At 38.8% G+C, this 14889-nt stretch overlaps 1 protein-coding gene across 2 annotated transcripts in view; it reads left to right on the top strand.

The window, feature by feature from the left end:
* Positions 1 to 10269, top strand: part of LOC111863966 (protein masquerade) — a 31036-nt gene extending 20767 nt beyond the window's left edge. For both annotated transcript variants that reach the window (XM_023850799.2, XM_023850800.2), the window contains 7 exons: positions 1251 to 1536; positions 2128 to 2450; positions 3190 to 3372; positions 4488 to 4713; positions 5124 to 5401; positions 6491 to 6645; positions 9534 to 10269. In XM_023850799.2, the coding sequence (XP_023706567.1) occupies positions 1251 to 1536; positions 2128 to 2450; positions 3190 to 3372; positions 4488 to 4713; positions 5124 to 5401; positions 6491 to 6645; positions 9534 to 9701 (1619 nt within the window). In that variant the 3' untranslated portion in view covers positions 9702 to 10269. The remainder of the gene's footprint in view (positions 1 to 1250; positions 1537 to 2127; positions 2451 to 3189; positions 3373 to 4487; positions 4714 to 5123; positions 5402 to 6490; positions 6646 to 9533) is intronic.
* The last annotated feature ends 4620 nt before the right edge of the window (positions 10270 to 14889 follow it).

Genomic DNA, 14889 nt, shown 5'->3' with positions numbered 1-14889 from the left:
AAAAGATACTAGACAAAATATGAATATACATATGTACCAGGTCAATTTGGTGAAATATAGGAATGGGGTTTATCACATGGCTGCAAGGATTTATAATGGACTTCCAAATACAATCAAAATAATCTCAAATAATGCAAATAAGTTTAAAGCCAGTTTAAAAGAGTTTTTATTTGTGAACTCCTTTTATACATTGGAGGAATATTTTAATAGATGACAATGGCAACATTATGCAAAGGGTAATTTATATATTTAACTTTTTAATTTGATTTATATTACAAACATATTGACAACTGCTTGATTTATAAGCAAGATGAGTTTATACTACTGGACGATTTATATATCTGTTGGTTGTGTAACTGTGTAAGGATTTTATGGAAAGAATGATGTGAAATTGACCAAGTAACTTCATTTTATCTGTAATAATACTTCTTATCTGATTAGTTGTCAACATTATTATCCATATTACTTATCACCATTATTTTATATTGTATATTGATTACTGTGATATTGTGTAAACTTTTAAACTTCTTTTATATTGCAAACATATTGACAACTGCTTGATTATTAAGCAAGATGAGTTCATACTACTTGATGATTTCTATATCTGTTGGTTGTTTAAACCATGTAAGGATTTTATGGAATGTGAATAAATGAATGAATGAATGAATTATCTTTTTCTTGTTCTATGACTGCTAATTACAAACTGGTAGTATTTTATGCTCAAGTAGTTTTGTGGTTGTACCTCTATTAATTAGCACACTTTTATAAAATGATTGAACTTTCCATGACTTGAGTGCAGTAATACTCGTAGATGTGCTAATATGGAATTAAAATTTCATTTCATTTTATATAGTGGATAACTTTTTACATACAAAGTTAGATTATTTGAATTGTTTTATCTGTTTATTAATTCAAATTATTATCTATATTTATAATTTTTTAAATTGTTACCTTGTAATATTTATATTTGCTTGTTAATCTTATATTTAATTTTGACAAAATCTTTTTATGACTGCATGTTCTTTGACTTCCTCTATATCAAATGGTTGTACCAGCCTGGATTAACAGAAATGAAATAAATGAATGAATGAATCAAACTGCACTGATGGCAAAATTTTTGTATTGCTCTAAACTAAAATGATATATTTCCTAATTTTCATGTAATTAATTTGTTGCCAGTAGGAGTGAGGTTTGAAATAAAAAGTGATGGGAAGTAATATTTAAGTTGGTAATATGATTGTTTCATTTAGGCACAGGCAGTGGGTCCACAATACCAGTGCTGACAACTGTCACTCCACGACCATACTCTACCACACCAAGACCTGCAGCCACATCCCAAAGGCCAATACAGCCCTGCAGGGGGGAGTGTGTGAGTGGTTTGTTTGCCTTGTTCTGTGATGATGTGGATGCTGAAGCCCATTGTCCAGATGATGGGAGCTGCTGCATTACAAATCCTTCCCCTGTTCCAGCAACCAGGTTCCCTGCCACCACAAAGCCAGCTACTCACATAACCACCACCGGCACCACCACTACAAGGTGAGCGGAACAATCCATGAAAACAGTTACTGTGACAAAGTAGTGAACTCACTCATTCATACTTGGGAGATCTTCATTTCAAATCTCCATCTAGAGGCTGGTTAAACTTCATGAAGTCATGAACATTTTTATTAGTCCCTCCGTAATATAATTTTGATAATTTCTTCTTTCTCATTTCATGACATTCCTCTGCTGCTTAGGTATGCAAGCAAATGCTGGGACAGGCCATAACTGCTCCCTTCCACATCCTTTACAGTTCATTATCCTCACCCCTACCAATTAGTGCTATTTATTCTGAGATACTGACAGCCTTTTTATTCAGACCACAAGTCACATGCAGTATATGAATGATTAATATTCCATTTCAGGGTTGTAATTTATCTCCGGATGAATCATGGTAGAGAAAGTAGTTCACACAGCTACCAACAGGTGTCATAGTATTTCACAAATATTATTTAATGATGAAGAATTTTATGTTGAATGAACTTTGGCATGGGCATGTAAAAAGTAAAGAGGTAACTGAATTAGGGAGGATACTTCATTCTTATGTGATGCAGTCATAATAATCCCAGTATTTCTAATTCCCTGTAGCCAACCAAGCACGACATCACAGCCCCCACTACCACGCTGCCCCGGCTTCTGTCTCATCAATATTATGGCAGCGTTCTGTGAACGTCCATCTGTTCTGATAGCCCACACATCCAATTGCCAGAGAGGTTCTGTGTGTTGTGATAACACCCGTGGACATCATAGCAGTGGAGGAACTTCTGGAGTCACATCATCAAGACCTCGGCCAAGGCCCAATCTTCCTGCTACAACCAGTACTACCACCACAACTACACCAGCTCCCCCAGATGACCGACCAGACTGTCCAGGATCTTGTATTGTTCCATATTTGTCTTTCACATGTTTCAGTAAGTTTGCCACCTTGAAAGTGTGTCCACATACTGCATTTTTGTTTGCAATCTCTGTGACTAAATTTGTTATTCCTCCTTATTTTAGAGTTAACAGAAAATGTAGACATGCCCATGAAGTTCGATACAGACCATAAATTCTCCCTTTTATAAATTTGTGGATAGATATTAAAATTCTTTTAAATGCAAAATGCAAAACAACAACAGATTCAGCTAGGACTATTTTAAGGAATAATCTTATATTAAGGAATTCATACAGATAGCATATGAGCCTGTACCAGCATTATATGGTACCAAAAGGCATATTAACATGTTCGCAAGAGCCCGCCATTCATCATGTCTTCTTATCTTGAGCCAGATGAGTCCTCCTCACACCCCCATTTTGTTTCTTGAAGATACATTTTAATATTATCCTTTCATCCATGCCGAGTTCTTCAAAATGATCCATTCTCTCCAGTTTTTCTGCAGAAACTTTGTTTATATTTCTCTCTTTCCCATTCATGCTGCACAGTCTGCCCATCTCATATTCCTTGATTTCATCATTCTAATAATATTTGATGAGAGGTACATATTATGAAGCTCCTCATTATGCAGTTTCTTCCAGCCTTCTACTACTTTGACCCTCCAAGATCTATAAATAGTCCTCATAAAACAATGAATTACAAAAATGCATGAAATGTTTGAGCTCTGTACAGAAGGTGACAGCTTCTGTATGATTCTTGTTTCTGTTGTGGTGTAGGAAATGCTGAGATGACAGACCTGTTCAGGTGTCACAAGTTCGGAACCCAGTGCTGTGCTCCGAAAAGTATGATCCGTGAGGTACTGGACCAGAAGCACGGGGGCAGTGCTCAAACTAGAAATGAGACAGTTTCACCTCATTATCGACCATCAGCACCGCATTCATCCTCCGCTCTTTTTCCTGGTGAGGATGCATCTGAAAATGTCCATTTAATTCTCCATCTTCAAGATCTCCTACCCTGAAGATGGAGGCAGCAGGTTTATCCAGGATGTTGGTATCTACTCATATACCAGAGAACATGACCACATACCTGAGAAGACTGCAATTTTCTGAAATGGTTTGCCATGCACTGAGATGTTCAAATATAAATAATTGTCTATTTATGTTCTATAAATTTGATGGTAAAGCACCATGAATTGCAGAAACAGAAAAGTAAATAAGGTTAAATTATGAATAATACTGTTTTTTTGTATTAGATATCATGCAGTCCACTAGCTGTCTATATCTCATCAGTTGCTTGCTGTAGTTAGTTTTGATTGTGAAAATGGAAGTGACATGATCCCCTGAAATGTTGATGTACTTCTAGCAGACTACACACAGTCCGTCACATGTCAGAAGACAGTTATCCTCATAGTCAACCCCGTGGAAAGGTTAATTCTGGTCTGAAACAGAGACCGGGAGCTGAGTTAGACTTCACGCTGGAGTTACAGCTCAGTTTGATTGAACTGACACAGAAGATTCTAAATGACAAACAGCAACTTGATAGATAATATAAATGCAGAGATAAAAGTAATATAATTGTTTTTCTCAGGCATTTCCAGTGTATATGGGTCAGCCAGAAAATTTTTTCTGCGTTACCAAAGCTGCTCTTCCTGCATTTGTTTCTCCTTGTTTCCTCCTCCTGTGGGACATCTTCCATATTTCAAACAAAAGTAACACTTACTATGGAGTTGATATTCTCATGTTTATGAATATGGAGTTCACTGTCCTCTGGGATATGACACAGTGGAGTGTGGTTAATATCAAACTGCATTGTATCGTATCCCAGGCGATTGTAATCTTCGAAGGTAATGATGGCAAATTATTCAGGTATATAAAGTGAAAGTGTTACTTTGCAATTGGTGTGTGGAGGAAATTGAAGCCAATGTCCTACTCACATTTATATATCTTTTATATGTAATAGTACATTAGTCCTTCTGCTTAATGCCCAGTCCTACAGAGATAAAGTCTATGCAATATATGTAAAGGCTATATGAAATTTTGGGACAGTAGCACTAATTTTTCAGGTCTTTCACTAGGTAGTTCCACGACCACCCGACCACCTGTGTACAGCAAATATGTGTGCGGAGTGAAAGGGACAGTTCGTAGCCGGGACAGGCAGGGTCGTGTTGTGGGTGGGGAAGATGGCGAGCCAGCAGAATGGTGTTGGCAGGTGGCACTCATCAACTCGCTGAACCAGTACCTGTGTGGTGGTGCCCTCATTGGCACACAGTGGGTTCTCACAGCTGCACATTGCGTTACTAAGTGAGTACCACTCCATACTTTTGTGGTGGCGGCCCCAGTCACATGCACTGGGTTCTTTCATAACTTTCCAGCACACTACTTGACATAACAACACTTAAAACAAACTTCATAATTAATGCCATGTCATTCTGACATGATTCCTTATGCAGGAACCAGCATCTTGGTGTAGTGGCTATATCTGCTGCCTTGTAATCAAGAGAACCTAGTTTTGAATCTTGATCTGGAGACTTTATTTTCCTCAGTCTTGCCAGACAAATTCTCTGATACTCTGTCCATATATATGTGACTTACAGTTTCTTTTCCATGTCCTCTTCAGTTCTTCACTGACAATATTCCTTGTCACTTGACATCGTGTAATCTATGTGTGAATCTGAACAGACTATACCACTGTCATCTGCTTTGTGTTCTAGCATTGTGCGGTCGGGAGATGCCATCTATGTACGTGTCGGTGATCATGACTTGACACGAAAGTATGGCAGTCCTGGTGCACAGACCCTGAGAGTAGCCACGACATATATCCACCATAACCACAACAGTCAGACACTGGACAACGACATTGCACTACTGAAACTGCATGGTCAGGCAGAGCTTAAGGATGGGGTGTGTCTTGTGTGTCTGCCAGCAAGGGGTGTGAGTCAGGCAGCTGGTAAGAGGTGCACAGTCACAGGCTATGGGTACATGGGAGAAGGTAAGCAGCAAGTATACAGTACTTAGTACTGAACTTTAATTGAGATTAAATTCATATGATTGTGGTGCAACACAGCATTTAAGCCTTTACATGTATACTTATGTTAAAATTGTTAATGGTTAATCACTTACTGTTGATAGATGGTATCAAGTCTGACAGACTTTCAGATAACCGTATATATGTGCTCATTTGTAGGTCATAGGAAGAAGTGTTGTGGATTTTTCTGTTCAACTGCATTTGCCCCCATGCAGCCGTGACATTTATGAGCCAAGTATTGACAGTGAAAGGTTAAGTCTGTGCTGTATAATTTTGTTTATCATCCCAGTCATCCTAACTTTTTATATGAAGGTCACACCATTTTTTCAGAAAGCTGTATTTCTTATTTCTGATGGAAAGGGCATGAAGATACTCCTATCTTAGTTAGTTAGTTAGTTATTGGAGAGGGTGGGTTTCCCCATGCACTGAGACCTGTATTGGTCCATTGTGCTTCCCTCTATGATTTCTACCAGTCTCTATATCCTACCGGTACTGGTGCTTACCATCAGTCTCGCCCAGCCAGCGAGACCGGCTCTACTAGCTGAGAGGTATCTATAATGCTTCCCCCATCTACCAGAGGTATTGGAGACTGCTGTTGGGCGGGAAACGTCTGTTAATTTGGCTCAGTGACCTCCTTAGGAGATATGAGGTTCCTTTACGTGCCGTAAAGCTACGACTCGGGACCCACGGCTTAAAGTCCCTCCCGGAGGACTTGTTTCCTGAATTTTTCCGCCCTTAAAAATTCGACGACCTCCGCAGGGTATTTGAACCCGCGTACTACGAGTCATGAGGTGGGAACGTTACCTCTAGACTATGGAGGCCGCTTACTCCTACCTTACATAGAGCTACTTTCATAACCTCGACCTAGTAGCCAGACTGGGTCTGACAGACATTCTGCCATCTCTATTCATGACCCAGTTCCATTTCTTTGCTCTCTGCTTCCTTACAAATCTCTGTTTATATTGCTTTCTTTATTATTCATGTACTTTTCTCTTCCTGTGTAATGCTGATTGCATCCCAGTTATTGAAAGCACTCCTGTGCTTACATTTCAGCTGGGCCAATCCCACTGCGTGTTAGGGAAGCTGAAATTCCTATTGTCAGTGATGCTGAGTGCATCCGCAAGATCAATGCTGTTACAGAGAAGATATTTATCCTACCAGCAAGCAGTTTCTGTGCTGGTGGGGAGGAAGGCAATGATGCCTGTCAGGTATGTTATGGGATAAGTGGGTATAAAGGTTCTCTAGGTTTTGGATTGCAAGGAGAAGCAACCATTTTTTGACTCTAATGTGGATGTCACCCACGTCAATTTCACTCTATATACCCCCTCATTGGTGTCTGCACCTTATCGTGGTGAAGGGGTTTGAGTATGCCGAGGACCCTGAGAGCTATACCAGCGGTAGTGTAGCTACTGGCAGGGCCTCCCTTGCTGGACAGGTCAAAGGGTAGGCATCAGACGAAGAGAGACACCAAAAACCAAAAACTGATGCCAGAAGCAGTGTCATCAGCAGTGACTTGAAGCACAGAGCAAATGATGCTTGAGATGATTCAAGTTCGTATAGCAACAGGTGTGACCAGAGTGGTTTGAACGGCTGTTGTACTACGATGTGGAAAGCAAATGCAAAACTACCACATTATCACTTTTCCTGGATAGTCTCTTTCCAAAAACAGAGATACCATGACAAAACAAACTGGAGGAGCAGATAGAAGTGCCCAGAAGACGAGGAAGAAGACGTAAGAAGATGCTGGATGACCTTGGGGACAAAAGAGGATATTTTAATAGAAGGAGAAAGTTTGAGATTGCATTAAGTGGAGGAACTGTTCTGGAAGAGACTATGGACCTGTCATCTGACAGATTACTGATGAATAAATACTAGCTCACATTTTAAAGGAGTAGTGTTCTGATGTATTCAGTGCTAGAATATATAGTCAATTTCATGCAATATATGTTGCCTAGAAATTGGTTCTTGCATTAAAGACGTTATGGGAGATTGAATCCCATCAACAAAGTTTTTCTTTCATGTATAATACGAAGGTCAGTAGAAGTCAAATTGCCCTCATGTAATTTAAAACAAAAATTTATAGTAAAAATTAATCACATAATTTTCTTTAATGTGATACAGAATGCTTATAAACAATGTGTCCAAATGTTCAAGGCAGTGTTTTCTATGCAGTCCACCCCAAAGTTATATGAAGATTTTATTGGGGTGAGGCAGGGTCGAATACTTCCAGTGTATCCCTGTGAGTCGTAGAAGGCAACAAAAAGGAACCAAGTGCCAGGGGTTATAAGTGGGTCACCTTTTTCCTGAAGGATATGAATATGGGGAACTGGCCCTCCACCTTGGGCTAGTTTCGAGTATGAGACAGTAAAATGTGGCCATAATTCCTGTGGGACTTGGATCCAAGAATGACTGCACTGGCAAAGGCCAGCAGCAATTGTAAATGACAGACATATTCTCTCATCAGAGAGGATGTTACATATGAGTAAGCACTATAACTGCAAGCGTTCTGTTTTGAAAAATTTACTGGTCATGGGTTTCAAGGGGCTTGGAGCCAAAATGAACAGATTGGCAGTAATCTGCTGGTTGTAAAGTAACTCTGAATCTGACTTTGAGGAATTAAGAGGGGTACAGACACACAGAGAGCAAGGTGATCTCATAGGCCTCTTTTTATCCCAATATGAAAATTAGACTGAAAAACTGGAAATGAGTGTTTTAATCTTGTGCAGAAACTTACTGAGATACTTGTACATTGCTTTAAGAGCCTTAGCTGTCCTCCCAACACACACAAAATCCCATATAGACAGGAGCCCCCCCCCACACACACACACACACACACACACACACAAATGCATGCATGCACTGGATGGAAAGCCAATGAACACTTATCCATATGAAATGCAATAGAGTGTAAGTCTTAATGTCTTGGTGTCAGATTTAACATAGACAGATATGAATATCTGCAGTAATTGGCATTATGTTAGGAACCAATGGCATTAAATGGCCAGATGTCCCTTCTGTGTTATTACCTCTTGAACTCAGCAGAGAAAATCACCAATAACAGGGACCTCTGCTTTCTGAATTTCTCCAGTGTCAGTAACACTTTATATTACTAAATTGAGGCCACAGGAAGTCACGTTGATCGAACCCCTCAAGTTGTTATGCCACCCCATTCAACATATTTCCCTTCATTACCTTCCAGTTGTCTGACCATTCTGGTCGCAAGAAAGCTGGTAATGAGAACCACGTCATAATCTTTGCTGTAACAAGTACTTTGGCTTGTTGACATAGGTCAAAGCAGTTGGAAGGATAAACAACATGCACAGAGTTGGAAACCTGGAGCACTCTTACATCATCATACATGGGGCTTCTTTCTGTTGCCTTTTGTTGGGGTAAAATGTTTGAGCTGAAACAGTGGTGTAATGTTGACACTTTTAACTTTTTAAGAGCTGAATGTTTGTTACAGGCAGTAGCAAACGAACCATCCTCTAATTATTGGAGCCACAATGCTCAATGAGCTTGTAACTCTGATTCTATAGTTCTCTTTAACCAATTGCTCTCGTCAGACTGTGGTTTTCTGGATTACGACGCCATCTGACGTTTTGGAGGAACATGCCTATTCCATCTTCAGGATTGAAGTATATAGGTTGGGGAATTGAGTCTGTTATACAGCAAGGTGGTCAATAAGACCCAAGGGTGGGGTTAATAAAACAGAGCGTGATCTGGGCCTGTGGGATTATAAGACACGAAGCAACCCTTGTAACGGGAAAATTATACTCTTTGTCACAGTATGAAAATGGAATTTTAAGAAATGATGGTTAGTATCCTCCTGTAAGACTAAGTGGTCTACAACCCAGAGAACCACAACTTAAAAATGATGACATTGATAACCCAAAAACTGAAATAATTCTCTTGGTAGAACAAGAAGCCTGTTTACACTCTACTGTGTATAGTACCTTGCCAAAAACCTCACTACGTTCTCCCACAAGTACATGAGCATCACGGTTTAATCTATGTTATGATGAATTATCTACTCTAGTGCAGGATTGAGTCATTCATCTGTTCAAGACTGATGATAAGTCTAAACTGTGATTCACAGGGTGATGGAGGTGGCCCCCTGGTCTGTCAGGACGATGGATTCTACGAGCTAGCAGGCTTGGTGTCATGGGGCTTCGGTTGTGGAAGAGTTGATGTGCCAGGTGTCTATGTCAAAGTATCGTCTTTCATTGGGTGGATCAACCAAATCATCAGTGTGAACAACCTGTAGGGCATGCCCTTGGTGATAGCAACAAGAAATTTTATTCACTTGTAATACAAACCTGGGTCTCCCAATCAGAAACTGAATGAGACATGCTGATGAGCTTAGATTAAATTATTCAGCAACTGAGCCCAAAGATTCAGCATCACAGAAGTCAAATTTGTTAGAATATGACTCTGAGCCAATCTAGTACACTCCATATTCTCCCCATGTGTTTCATTAAGATACATTTTAATGTTATCTTCTTACTCCATCTGTCTTTTGAATAGTCAAATCTGAGACGACTCCCCATGTGGTCTATGTGCCCAACCAATTATGACTTTCACTTAAATACCAAACTATTATTTCTATGGCATATTTCCATAGGGCTATGTTACATTGTTTTATTTATAAGTTATTTATATTTTAATTTTTAATTAATATGTTTGTGAAACCAGTTAACTGTCTGCTCACTAACTTCACATTTAGGGAGCATGCAATGGGCTGAGGATGTACATGAGATGGAGAAGCATGAAATACAGGGTGATTCAGAAAGATGGACACAATTTCAATTGGCTATATTTCCTGAATTATATGTTGCATTTGAATTCTGTAAATTGATTATACATACATGGAAGTTTATAGATGTTCAATGTCCCCCCCTCCTCAGGCTGCACAAATAACATCTAGACGGTAGCTGAATTCATCCTACACTCGATGACAAATATCTTGCGTCACTGAGTTCACCGCAGCTGTGATACAGTTTCTTAGGTCATTCAAATTTGTAGGAAGAGGTGGTACACGCCACACAGTTGTTTGCGATAGACCAAGTTCTCTACTAGCACTACGGGTTGACTTCATTGGGCTGCGTTCAAAGTTCACTCGAATGCACTCCACGTTCTCCTCCAATACACGCGATCGGCCCGGGACGCAGTGATGGAGGGCACTAGCGGTAGTACTAGAAACTTTGTAATATCCTCTTTCAAATGTACTTTACAGAATTCAAATGCAACATACAGTTCAGGAAATATAGTCAATTGAAATTGTGTCCATCTTTCTGAATCACTCTGTATATCCTGAGTGTTTTGGGGGGGATCTTTTGGAGATAACTTGCTTCAGACTGTGGAATATAAAGACAATAATGCTCACAAGAATATTACTTAAGAGGGAAATGGTGTAACAGATCTAGCTGAAATGGCTTATGTTGAGTTCAATAATTGGCATCTGTGTGAGTGGTGCAGAGTCTCGCGTTCCTAACTCCAGAAATTGTTGCCATTGAGGTTAGACTCACAGGAACATCAAAAAAGATTCTGGTGTGTTTTGTTTTGAAGAATATGACACAGTTATAGAAAAAGATTTCTGTTAGTAAATGTGGTTTGTCATTCGAAACACAATTCTCTGGAACAGAGTAAAATCTTTAGATATTTATTGTAACTACACCATGTTATATTTATTTGAAAATTATGATCATCGAAACATCCTTCATATTTTTTCAATCTCTTTTTGTTTAAAGATGCATGAGTGATTCATTAAACTTATAAGTGAGGCTGCAAGCTGGATTGAGATGGGAGCAAAGTAAGCATCGAGATACTGTTTAGTACCTGATACACTCCTCACAAAAAGTCTGAAAAAAGAGTTTTCACTCTTGGATGACAAACCAGATGGCATATTTCCCCTCTCTCTTACCCTAGAACCAATGGACCATCTGATAAAGTAATTTCTGATGGATCTTTCAGAATCCAATCTCCCTCATGCTTACACACTGGTTAATATTGCACGTAATTTATACATGTGTCAACACATAGCACTAACTTCTCAAATATTTTCATTTTCAAAAATTTATACTAGCAAAGATGTTTACCTCATAGGTGTTGATTGATGAATTGATTTAAAATTGGCACATGTGCACTACACATCTTTGTGACTGTCAGTAAGTTAAATAATATGAAAACAAACTTAAGCCTAACCTGATCTAAATGTGTTCAGTTTTTTGTAAGATTCTGAGTGGAGAAACTCCAGACTCTGTAATTGCTAATTCAGAGGCTTATCAATTTGATTGGTTCAACTGCAGCATTTGGCTTGGCCATCAGATGCTTCAATAGAATGCATTTCATTTTCCCTGCCCACAGCATACAGGAAAGCTGTGTAGTGACTCATCTTACATTTCTTATGTGGGTCATATAATGGTATCATTAACTAGACTAGATTGCATCAAATGGTAGGATGATAAATAAAAGGAGATTTTGAAAGGATTTGATAGAAAAGGATCATGACTTTATCAAGGTATTATCATGGCATTTGCTTGAAGAGCCTTTGAAAAATACAAGTGAGAACTCAGTCAAGACAGTCAGTGTCCTGGACAAGATTTGAACCAAGTACATACCAAATACAAGCTTAGAGCCTTACCATTATGCCAGTCTGCTCAATGTATCTTACTTTTTATGGGAAGGACATGTTAAAAGCTTTTACAAGGGCATTGGTTAATGTCAGTTTCTCCTGGCAACTAGCAGGATGGTGTGTTACCACTTGTTGTGAAATGAGAATAAGCTTTCATTCACCAGCAAATCATTTTCTCAGGTTATGGTTGAAAACATTTATGAAAACAGCAAGAAAAATATATGGATTGAAAGGGAAACATGCTTTCTTGCCCTCCAAAATTCGTTACAAAAGACTCTGACATGATCCAAAACTTAATGCCCAGATCTGGAATTTGAATCTCAGAAGTTATTTAAAATTTCAATTTTTGTGTAAGTTACAATAATCTTCCTGACTTATGATATCAAATCCGAGGTTTTTGTTGCTTACATTTAGCCAGAGGATATGGTATTCCTTGTGTCCTAATATTTTACCTTGGAGAACAAACCCTTTACCTTTTGGCTCACATTAATTGCCATTTTTCAGGCAATGTAATACTCGTGGTCTTTAAATTTGGCTGCCAGGCCACTGAATGAGGCATGTAAATTTGGACATAACCTAACAGATTAAACTGAAATATAGAGTTCATAAGGTATTAAATTTAAAACAGTAGGCACATACATATTATTCCAGCATTCTTTTCAAGGTGCTGTAGAAAACAATCATGATTTCTGAAACTGCAAAGAAAAGGAAATTTTATGAAGCATATTTTCTATAATTTATCATTTGGTATATTTCTGTTTTTGATGTTGTCAGCTTGTGAATGAAACAGCTGAAAAAACAACAGACAATAATGAAATAGAGGCTTTTATAAGTTACCAGTGAGAATGACATACATTTACAGTAGTTAGTGTAGAGGAAGCAATTAACACTGTGCAAAGAAGATGGTTTTGAGTCAGAGTGCAGATAAGTTTCTTGTTGCTGTCACATTATATATTAACTAGTTCTAGGTGGAGTAATGGCAGACAGCTTTAAGTGCAATTCCCTCAGTCATGTGTGCCATAAACAGAATAATGTAGTTATGTATTGCATTATCAGATTGATTGATGGAAAGATTCTATAAATTGCCATTTATTTTTTGTTGCTACATAAAACTATTCTCCTAACAGTGTAGACAAAAAATATGTTGATGGTAAATGAGAAATATAAATATTTCTACCCTAGGCAAAATCCCCAAAATCATTTACAGATACTCAGTATTCTCCAGTGATATTACTTTAGCCTGTATGTTTATTAACACAAAATGAACCAAAGCACTTATGTTCTGAAAGAATTGCAGGCTGTCTGAGATTGTTATGGTATGAGTGAAGGTTGTAATTTTCTCTGTAAATAACACTATTTTTTAACTGTGGTTGTTAAATCTTTTAGTGCAGGATACATTTTCTCTAAGATATGTACAGTGACTTTGTTCAATTTACGAATAGAACAACTGGAAACACACCAAATGATCAGTGCATACCACAGGATTTCTGTAGGAATCAGCATTTTGTGTGAAGTGATTAAATGTTTCCTTTAGTACAGAGAAAACCATAATTTTGCCTGTGGTTCTGTATGGGTGTGAAATTCAGTTTGTGATATTAAGGGAGGAACATAGGCTGAGGGTGCTGAGAAGAATATTTAGAGAGGGATGAAATGACAGGGGATTGGAATGAGGAGCTTCATAACTTGTACTCTTCACCAAGTATAATTACAATGATTAAGTCAAGAAAGATGAGATGGGCGGGGTATGTAGCATGAATGGGGAGAAGAGGATTGCATATAGGATATTGGTGGGAAAGCCAAAAGCAAAGAGACCACTAGGAAGGCCAAGATATAGGTGGGCGGACAATATTAAGATTGATGTTAGAGATATAGGATGGGATGGTATGGACTGCATCGACCTGGCTCATGATAGGGACCAGTGGAGAGCTCTTGTGAACATGGTAATGAAATTTTGGGGTCCATAAAATGCTGGAAATTTCTGAAGTAACTGCACAAATGGCGGCTTCTCAAGAAGGGCTCAGGTCCTTATGTAAGTAAGTAATGTTTCCTAGTGACTACATTTTTTAATGCATTATGTAATATGAACTGGATAGGCACTGGTTTAAACTTAGTAGGCCTCCTCCTCCTATCCCCAATTTCTACCTGTGTTACCTCCATTACCAATGCAGGAGAGTGTATATGGGGGCTGAAGGTTCTTCTGAACCGTTGGTGCCTATGTACAAAATTACATAGCATCATGTACCACACCAAACATGCTTATCTTTCATATGCTAATATTTTGAATGAGATTTGAGATTCGTATAGTGGTGACTATGAGGAACTTCCACAACCAAGGTAGAAGAGTGACTTCTCTCCCAAATATAGACACAACATTTGTACCAGAGCCTATAAGGACCTCTCTCTGAAGACAGTAATTTTCAACATTCTCGTTCTTTATAAAAGAAAAAAAGAAAAGGTACAGCTATCCCTGTAACAGGCCATGAAGGCCCATATGGGTGTGAGACATTGAGGCTCCCACATTTTCTAGACAATCGGCTCACAGATGGCGAGAAGTTTGTCAGCCTCATGCGCTGAAGATTCCTGCTACTTGTTTCTCTTAGAAGCTGAGTCAACTCCAGGGCTATACTGAGGCAGGAATTATTAGGTCAATTGAAAAAAAACCCACTAATCTCATCAAGAATCGAACCCGCGACCTCCTGGCTTGTAACATAGTGCCTCAACGAACTATGCCACTGCATGTCCTGCTTATTCTTTGTAAAAGTTGAAACTTGAAGCTATTCCTGTAACAGGCCGTGGCAGCCCATAGGGTTCTGAGAGGTTG

The sequence above is a fragment of the Cryptotermes secundus genome, unplaced genomic scaffold, assembly GCF_002891405.2.
Source record: "Cryptotermes secundus unplaced genomic scaffold, Csec_1.0 scaffold279, whole genome shotgun sequence".
Classification (NCBI taxonomy): Eukaryota; Metazoa; Arthropoda; class Insecta; order Blattodea; family Kalotermitidae; genus Cryptotermes; species Cryptotermes secundus.
Note: the sequence above shows the minus strand (reverse complement) of the source record. Positions and strands in the feature narration are given on the sequence as shown.